The sequence below is a fragment of the Rosa chinensis genome, chromosome 2 (assembly GCF_002994745.2).
Source record: "Rosa chinensis cultivar Old Blush chromosome 2, RchiOBHm-V2, whole genome shotgun sequence".
NCBI classification, from domain to species: domain Eukaryota; kingdom Viridiplantae; phylum Streptophyta; class Magnoliopsida; order Rosales; family Rosaceae; genus Rosa; species Rosa chinensis.
The window spans coordinates 11,630,605-11,640,581 of NC_037089.1; the positions used below are offsets into that span (position 1 = coordinate 11,630,605).

A 9,977-nucleotide genomic window follows, 5' to 3' on the forward strand; every position below is an offset into this window, starting at 1 on the left:
CCACCATCTCCAGAACCTTCATGTTAGATTGGGATGGTTGGATGTCTGCAAGTATTCTTCAAAAAAATTGTAAGTGCATTGGCTTCAATTGGTCCCAACTTTTCATTTTCATCTGTTGGTTTATTTGGAAGTGGAGGAATAAGGCAATTTTTGGTGCAAACTTTAGCTTTCCTTGTAATCCTACTGCTATTATTAATCAATATGTTACTGAATGGATCAATGCTAATCAAAGGAGTGAGGTGCATCCTAATGTGAGAACTGAGCAATTGGCAGGCAAAAACCCCCATCTGGCTACTTTAAACTCAATGTTGATGGATCTGAACAAATAGGGGTCTGATTGGTGCAGGTGGAGTTATATAGAGATGATTCTGGATCCTGGATTGCTGGTTTCAAGAGAAATATTAGGAAAGGGGAAGTTCTTCAGGCTGAGGCCTGGGGCCTATTCTCTGGTCTACAGATGGCCATTGCTTGTCAAATCAAGAAAATAATGGTAGAATCTGACTCTGCTGTGCTTATTAATCTTTTGCATAGTACTGAAGCAGACCTTCACCCTTTGGGAACAATCATCTCCCACTGCAAAATTTTGCTGCAGTCTTTTGACCATTATACAATTAATCACAAACATAGAGAAAGGAACATGGTGGCTGACATTCTTGCCAAGACAAGCACTTATCAAGACCTGGGAATTTTCTTCTTTTATACACCTCCAGAATTTGTTATTCAAGCTGTTTTAGATGACATAGCTGGCGTTGCTAGACCCAGGAGTATTGTAACAGCCTTGGCTGACTAGTTTTGTTTGGGCCTTGCGCCCCCATTTACACCAAAAAAAAAAAAGAGGGAAAAGGTACTCTGCTGGCATACTCCTTTCCACTTATCTACACACATTATGTGGTACCGTCCCTACAACCAATCGGTACTCTTTGTTCTGGGCCAATTTATTACAGTTTGTACTGGAGTTCTTGGCTGGTCCCAAGTTTAATCACAAATATCCATTTTCTAGTGTGTTGACACAAATATAAACTTCTAGCCAGGTAATTACATGCATAGTACTACCTGGAGAAATTTGGATCAGAAAACATAATCATACAGAATCAAATATTTTATTTTTGACCTATTCATTTCAGTTCATAACCAATTGAACATACATAAGGGAGCATACCCCCGCTCAGATTTGACCATACTTCTACCAGTGCTTAGCCCCCAAACCACTCACTCACACTAGTCATAAATAACAGAGATAGGCACACTTAGGCAAAAATATTATCCACTGGCTTGGCCTCAAGTTTGGCTTTCTCCTGGTCCTGAACTTGTTCCTTTGCAAGCTTCTTCAGCCTGGCTAGCTCAAGGTCCTTGCTCATCTTCTTCTTGTACATCTCAGTGTAAGTGATTGGCTCCTCCAGAATAGGCTTCTCTCCTTCCCTGACCTTAAGTGGGTAGACTATTGCCTCCTGAGCCGGGTTCTGGAATGTGGCTATGGACAACCTGCTGTGGTTCGAGTTCACCACCGCCTGGTGATCGGCGTTCTTGAACCTCCCATTGCTCAGAAACTGTTCAATCATTAAACACATTATGCGCGCATACCAAGTAGTAAGTAACATATAAGCTAATTAACTATCCGTTAAACACATTTTTACCAAAATAATGTCTTAGAAACTCACCAACCAATTAAATGGAATGTAACACTGGAGGTCATTGGACCATAATTAAGAAGTTGGACATAAATAACAATTAATATGTCCTTATCTTGCTTGTTCAAAAATTCATATAACAATTGTGACACTAAGATTATCAATTATGAATAATTAATAAAAACAGATCAAAATATACTCACATGTCCATGATCTCCAAGGTTGACCACAAAGGCTCCTTCCACAGGTTGAACGGTGATCCACGTCTTTCCGCCGTCCCTGGTGGCCTGAAGTCCACCGACTTGGTCCTGGAGCAAAAGGGTAATTGTACCCGGATCTGTGTGGCGCTTGAGTCCGAGAGTGAGGTCCGGTTGGGGGCATTTCGGGTAGTAATTCACCACAACCTTTTGGTCCATGTCCACGCACGCCTTGGTCAATGCCTCCTTCTCTAAACCCATGGCCTCTGATAAGACCTCCAATAGCCTGCATGCCAAGCCCATCAGCTCGTCACTGTACTGCTTGGTCACATCTCTCCATCCCTCCGGCTTGTCCGGCCACCTCGAGTAGTCGCGGTGGCGCACCGGGTATGAGAAGTAGGTCACAATCTCGCGCCAGTCCTGCACCGCCTCTCCCTGCAGCCAATACAGGTTGTTGACTCATTATTCTGTAACAACGCATTTTAATAACTAAAAGCCCTAAATGTAACATTTACATCAAAAGCTGAGTTTGTAACTGGTCTATATTAATTAATTACCTGTAAATGGCTGGAGACGATGAAGCCACCCTTTTTGCCACCGGTCATGTCGAACCGGAGCTTTTCCTCCGGCGGCAGAGCGAAGAACTCTCTGGCGAGACTGGTCATTTCCGAGATGAGCTTGGAGTCGATGCCGTGATCAACAATCTGGAAAACGCCCCAGTCCTCGCAGGCCTCGACGATCTTCTTGCATATCTCAGCGCGGCGGCCGTCGACCTCTTCGATGCCGGAGAGGGAAATGATCGGAATTTCGTTGCTGAATTGGTTGTAGGCCACCTTGGGGCGCTCGTCTTCGTCGCGGACGAAGCTCTGTTGGAGGGTCTTCTCCCCCGCTATGGCGGTCAGAGTAGTAGGAGTAGGGGCCATTCTGATATATGCTCTCTCTCTCTCTCTCTACCTGAGAATTTTGATATTTCCGTTCTGTTTTGGGGAAGACAAGTGAAAAATGCGATGAAGAAGATGATGTTTGGTGTGGGGTGAGGGGGTGGTTATATATTGGGGATTTAATGGCGATAAAAAGGGGTTGGCAGCTACAAGCCTACAACTACCTCAAAGCGCTCGTGAGTGAGCTTCTCTTCTTTCAGTCATCACAAAGACAAACTAGCCTCAAGCTACACCAAACCCCCATTTTTTTGGCTTCTTGAATATTTGGCATTCTATGGACCCTAGATTGGATATCATTTTTAAGCAGTGACGATTCAGAATTTGATTTATACAAAAATATATTGTCATTTTCTCGTAAAAAAAAAAAAAAATTTGATGTGAGGGCATATATGTTAATGTTTAGGTTAATTTTTTGTATACAAGCTAATAGATCATCAATTTACTCTATTATAAACAAAAACTCAGTAGGTGCATGAGCCCTCACTTGCCTCTAGATAGGTCCGCCAGTGTTTTCAAGAATGTTATTGAAACGATGTATGTAGAAGAGTGAAAATGTTTGAAAAAAAAACTCTTCTTTTCACTTTTTGCTATTTTTAACAAAAAGAAAAAGAAGAAAGAAAGATGGTTTTTAAATAAAAGAAAAGAGTAGTTAATGTGGATAAATATAATTATGGTATTACAATTTACATGCATGTGAAATTTTATTAATTTGTGAAACATTCATCGTGTGATATGAAACCACCACACACAACTGCTTGAGCCAAAATGGTATAGTCACAAACTTTTTATGAGGGCCGACTTGATATATGTCACGGCCTAATATACTAGGTACTCATTATGGAGGTGGGGAGTAGATCAGCCGTCCCGGATGAACTTGTCCCAATTCTGCCTCACTACTAATTATGCCTCATTACTAAAATCTCGTCACCTGATCACTTTTTTAACAGAAATTCAACTCTCTTAGAGCTGTTAATATTTTATCTGAATAGGAATGAAATACCATAGAAACCATTCTTCTCTTCTCTGTTCATATCAATATAGGTCCGAATAGATATATGTCACGATCACCTAATATACTAAATGCTCCTTATGGCGATGTACCCAGTATTTGGAGATCACGTAAAAACCTAAGCCAGGGATTGGGTAAGGGGAAGACAAACCGTCACAAACATATAACAAGTATGTAAGAAATATGAGTAGCTTTTGGTCTAATTAGTTAAATTCTTTTCTTTTTTTTTAATCAACTATTAGTACAAGTTTCGAGTTCGAAATTTTTTTTTTAATCCCTTTTTGATTAAAAGACGATTCTACGGAGTCTATTTTGATGGATCGTGCTAAAATATTAAAAATGATAAAATTTGCAGAAATTTTTTCTTAAAAAAGTTTTTATCCAATGGTATTTGATATCTTTCAAAACTAGGGATTTGGGTATTGAAATGGGGGACATGTGATATTCACCTAACAGGACTAGCGCAGCTGGGGATGCATGTGCATACCAACCCACCCCCTACACCTTAATTATTTAGTTGACATCCGATCTACACGCATGCGTACTCGCCATTGATTTTCTTTTTTGTTCTTATCAATCATAAACTGTCTATTTTCCTCATACCAACCAAATTAGTGGTCAAATTAATTAAATGATTGTTGTTAGATGTACCCGAAAAATATGTTACCATATCTAGTAATAAATTTTTTTGAATCAAATTAGTGGTCAAATTAATAAAATGATTGTTGTTAGATGTATTTAGTAAATATCTTACCATACCTAGCAATAAATTTTTTGCAAGCACTATTCAAACCCAGCAACACATACACTCGATATAAACCTAAATGTCATCAATCTCCATCATTATAATTAGGACTTAAGACCAAGGAGAAAGAACACTGATCTTGTAATAGGATCTCATTTTGCATGTTTTATGGGCGATGATCTCTCTCTTATATATGCCCATTTTCTTCCAATATTTTTTATGTTTGTGTTTGTCTAATACGCTCCTCAATTTCGAGCATAATTAAAGAACGATCTGATACATAACCAATAGATAGGGGGAGCTTAATGCTTCATGCATAATAAAGTGATTCAAACTGCAAATATGTGCAATTTTTCAATTAAGAAGAGCATATTTGATACAAATCAAGATAATAATTTGCAGACGGATGAGGTGGATGAACCCAAAAGGAACAAAAGCAATATAATAACTAGTAGCAGTAAAATTATTGTGTTTGTATGCATTTGCGCCAATATATTCAAAGAAGGTCCTTTGAAATACAAAAGTTTCTAGTTTCTACCTAGCCTTTACTCCAATAATGGTGTCAACGTGTGTTGGATCTGGTTGCTGGATTTGTTTATCAAAACTAGAAAATGTCTACACACCCCGATGGGTGTAAGAGTAGTGGGGAGTTATAATTTTTTATTTATTTTAAGAAAAAAGTGGAGAGTTATAATTGTGAGAGTGGGGAGTTTGAAATAATTATTTTCTTTTATTTATGTTTCTTTATGGTTTTATTTTACTTTTTATGTTTTTGTCCCTAATCTTATTTTAATATTTGAGGGTTATAAAGGTAAAAAAAATTAATTTTGGCTAACAACACCTCTTCTCTGAATAATAGTGTAGATTAAGGTTAAAGTTGGAAAACATGAGAAAATATTTTAAGTGCTGAGTGTATTTATATATTTGTTGGATACATTTAGAAATATCCTAATGAAATTATATTAAACCCCCTCCAACTCCAATTGTTGATACACTAATTATAGAGAATCATAGCAAAAAAGTTTGACGCAAACCAAGAACAAAGGAATAGCTCATGATCGCTAATCCAATGAAGATAATCAAGTCTTCGGTCTCCTCAGCACAATTAATCTCTTGATGTAATTTGACTAATTTCTGTGTGGGCAAAATTACGAATTATTTTTGTAAATATGTGTGTGTGCTCATGGCGGACGAATTACTTCCTAAAAGGAGATCTAAATCCAGCTGCAAACCTAATTTACATTTTACTCGACTTGCTTATTAGACAAGCATTAGGTTCTAAGTCTTTTTGCAGCACAAACTATGACCATGTTTGTTTTCCTTCATATAAGGACTAGATAGGAAAATAAAAGTCAAATCTGACCACTAGTCATGTTTGGAGGCCCAGATATGGTTGGGCCGGAAATCTTGTGTCCTATTAGACATGGATAACAAATCTATTTAGAATGGTATCATGAAACAAATTCATCTTCTGATTTCTCTCTCTCGACTCATTTTGACCATGCAAAATGCTCTAGATGTTCATCTTGCTATCTGCTCCGTTCCAATTTTCCGGCCATTTGCGGCCATTTTCGACTGCTTCTGACCTTCTCCAACCTTCTCCGATCTCATTCTACTGTCTTTTAGGTAATTTTCTCTTCGATTTTAGCTCTTGTTTGTGGTTCTCGATCTGTAGCTGCTATTTTCTCTAGGAGATTCAATTTCAGTCATATGTAATGCATCTTTCTCTCTAATTTGATGGGTTTTCTTCTCCTTTTATCTGGGATTGTAAGTTTAATTCATGGGTAATATGAATTTTTTATTAATTGAGATTTGGTTTGTATGTATTTGTATGTATGTGATTAATTCATCGAGAATGGATGTCATGAAGTAGTTTGTATGTATTTGTATTCATGAAGTAGTTTTTTATTTTGATTATTACTATTTTGGAAAAAATTCACCAACGGTGTCTGGACACTTAAGGGACTTTTAGAATGATACCTGAACTTACAAAGTTATCAATGTGATACCTGGACTCATTTTTTCGTATCAATGTCGTACCTATGACCAATTTCCGTAACGGCTCCGTGACGGAAATTGGCCGTAGGTATCACATTGATACGAAAAAATGAGTCCAGGTATCACATTGATAACTTTGTAAGTTCAGGTATCATTCTAAAAGTCCCTTAAGTGTCCAGACACCGTTGGTGAATTTTTCCCAATTTTGCACGTGAGTCACTTAATGAAAACAAAATGACCGATTTACCCTCAAATTCTTTCTTTCTTTTCTTTTCTTTTTTTCTTTATTCTTCTTTCTTTCTTTCTTTCTTTCTTTCTTTCTTTCTTCTTCTTCTTTTCTGGTTTCTTCTTCCCCTGATTTGAATCATCAAGATTCAAATCATCTTGCTCGTCCGATTCCCAGCGCTGCTGCGTCTCAATCCACCTTCATGCACCACAGATGTTTCTGGTTCCCCCAACTTCAAATTCTATAGCAAATTGAAATTGTGCATTAAGGCTTCACCGCACACTCCGAGTTCATCCCCGCCGCCGTCGCCAATGACTTGACTTGACCACAACAACCTCCACCACCGCACAACAACGTCATCCTCCACTGCTTCTCGATTGGGTTTGGGGATAAGGATTGCTTCTTCCTCCACCGCTAGCGAAATCGTGGAGGCTCAAGGCCACATTCTAAGGGCCACTGGCCGGAAGGACAGCCACAACAAGGTTTGCACCACCAAAGGCCCCAGGGATCGCAGTATCAGGCTCGTCGCCCACACCGCCATTCAATTCTACGACATGCAGGACCGGCTTGGATACGACCAGCCTAGCAAGGTTGTCGATTGGCCGCGCAGGACACGCAGAACGTGAGCCTCAATTTCTCGATGGTGGAGGCTCCGAGTCCTTTGTTTACTAATCGGCGAGGCACAATGGTGGGTAGCAGCGGAGTGGTGAAGCTGGTGAATAAGAACAGCTTGAATTTTCTGCAGGTGAGGATGGTGTTGAGGCCGAAGTTGTTAATCTTTGTCTGCCTAAAATTGCCTCTGATCGAAGTTGGGCTAGAGGCCGAAGTTGTCGGCTAAACCGATGAAGTTGCAGGTGAGGATGGTGTGGAGGTGGTGTTGCATGTCGGGAAGAAGGAGAGGATGGAGGGGTGTGATTGGAGCTGTGATTTGAGAGTGCAGGGCTGGCGGGGTCTGAGTTTCTGATCAATGGTGTATAAAAGGGGGTCGGAGGAGAGAACGAGAGTGGTGGTGGTCAAGTCATTGGCGGCGGCGGCGGGGATGAATTCGGAGTGAACGGTGAAGCCTCAATCCACAATTTCAATTTACTATAGGATTTGAAGTTGGGGGAACCAGAAACATCTGTGGTGCATGAAGGTGGATTGAGACGCAGCGGCGGTGTTTGATCGGCGATCGGCGGTGGGAATCGGACGAGCAAGATGATTTGAATCTTGATGATTCAAATCAGGGGAAGAAGAAACCAGAAAAGAAGAAGAAGAAAGAAAGAAAGAAGAATAAAGAAAAAAAGAAAAGAAAAGAAAGAAAGAATTTGAGGGTAAATCGGTCATTTTGTCTTCATTAAGTGACTCACGTGTAAAATTGGGAAAAATTCACCAACGGTGCCTGGACACTTAGGGACTTTCAGAATGATACCTGAACTTACAAAGTTATCAATGTGATACCTAGACTCATTTTTTCGTATCAATGTGATACCTACGGCCAATTTCCGTCACGGAGCCGTTACGGAAATTGGTCTTAGGTACGATGTTGATATGAAAAAATGAGTCCAGGTATCACATTGATAACTTTGTAAGTTCAGGTATCATTCTGAAAGTCCCCTAAGTGTCCAGACACCGTTGGTGAATTTTTCCCTACTATTTTCCCCCTCTTGTTATTGCAATAATCGGACTCATGAATGTGTTTTGCATAAGATGGGAATTGATAACAATGTGTTGATTATCTTTAAGTGTCTTATACATGGCCTAACTGCAACAAGGAGTGGAAGCTTTTGAAAATAATGTGTTATAATGTGTTGCATTGCCATGGTTTCTTTCTCGTTTCCATTTTTACAGTTAAGAGTTCATTACAACTCATTAGTATTATGTTTCATATCTTTGGTTTAGAGTTCCCTCTAGTCTGGTGATTTCCAGTAGTGTGATAAGTTTTTGATATGAAATGCTTCTTTGTATGTGTGCAGAGTTATCATGGCTTCTAGTGGTGTTTCTTCTAGTAACTCTCTCTCTCTCTCTCTCTCTCTCTCTCTCTCTCTCTCCCTACACACACACACACACATATATATGTATATTGTTATATTTATTGACTACTGAGAGTTGCGACAACTCCCTAAACTCATAAGAATAGTCACTGTATGCGTTTTGCTAATGCAGTTTTTATGAAAGTTTCATAGTCATTTCTAGATTTTTCTGTCACATACTTGTTTTCTTTTCTTTTCTTCTTGGCATGTTTTTAATGATTATATGACGATAGAAGAAAAATTTGGATGTTTTTGTTGGTAAGGCAGCTGCATGTACAAAAACAAATCATAGGCGCAATGATGTTTTTGTATCTATGTGTTGTGGTGCATAGATCCCGCAAGAAAAGAAAGGTTTTAAGTGATCGAACATTTGTTAGGCATGATACTCATTTTAGTCTTCTAGATAAGTTCATAAATTCAAGTGACACAACAGTATAAATGAACTCCTGATGGATAGGAGGGCATTTCACCTATTATGTGAATTACTTCGTCGTGATAGGGGGTTGACGAATGATGGTTCAGTCTCAGTAGAAGAGCAAGTGTGTATTTTCCTACACATTCTTGATCACCATGTAAAGAACCGTACAATACAAGATCAGTTCCAACGCTCAGGAGAGACTATAAGTAGGTATTTTAATTCGGTTTTAAAATGAGTGTGTCGATTACAAGGTCAGCTACTAAAAGCACCAGAACCTATGCGTGATGATGAGAGTGATGCTAGAAGGAAACCAAGAGCAAAGTATAGTCCACATGTTGAGTCAAATATTAAGGACTTTAAGAAAAAATATGTTGTGGTATATGACATGCTCCAAAAAAGTGGATTTGGATGGAATGATGTGAGGAAGTGCGTTAAGGTTGATAATGATGAGGCATGGTATGCATATGTCAAGGTAAATTTTACTAGCTTGATGAAAAGTGGCAGAAATTGTTTTGCTTTTGGTTGTGTTTTGCTCTCTATATATATTGCATTTGAAAGAGTACGGGTACTATGTAGAGTACGGTTACTGAGCTATAAAGCTCTGTAATGCTTATTGGTACATGATTACTGATTGTAAAATTTTCTATGTTAGGAAATTATCGTTTTTGTTTTCAGCATCACAAGGATGCTGATGGATAGAGGGGCAAACCATTCCCACGTTATGAAACATTTGCTCATATATTTGGGGTGGACCGTGCTATTGGAAAGGATGCCAAAGTACCTACTGGAATAGTAGAGGAAGT

The 9,977-nt window shown here is 39.0% G+C and overlaps 1 protein-coding gene across 1 annotated transcript; it reads right to left on the minus strand.

The window, feature by feature from the left end:
- Positions 1–1,062: 1,062 nt before the first annotated feature.
- Positions 1,063–2,939, minus strand: LOC112186620 (naringenin,2-oxoglutarate 3-dioxygenase). The gene is made up of 3 exons (XM_024325091.2): positions 2,383–2,939; positions 1,832–2,260; positions 1,063–1,547 (listed from the first exon to the last, which is right to left on the minus strand). Exons 1-3 carry the CDS (start codon positions 2,746–2,748, stop codon positions 1,248–1,250), a joined length of 1,095 nt encoding a protein of 364 aa, XP_024180859.1. The 5' UTR covers positions 2,749–2,939; the 3' UTR covers positions 1,063–1,247.
- Between the last annotated feature and the right edge of the window lie 7,038 nt (positions 2,940–9,977).

Excerpts from the sequence above, each read along its gene's own strand:
- LOC112186620 (XM_024325091.2), bottom strand. The coding sequence starts at position 2,748 with ATGGCCCCTACTCCTACTACTCTGACCGCCATAGCGGGGGAGAAGACC. Across the intron at positions 2,261-2,382 it reads TCGTCTCCAGCCATTTACAG|GGAGAGGCGGTGCAGGACTG; the intron begins GTAATTAATTAA and ends TATTGGCTGCAG. Across the intron at positions 1,548-1,831 it reads ACCTTGGAGATCATGGACAT|TTTCTGAGCAATGGGAGGTT; the intron begins GTGAGTATATTT and ends ATGATTGAACAG.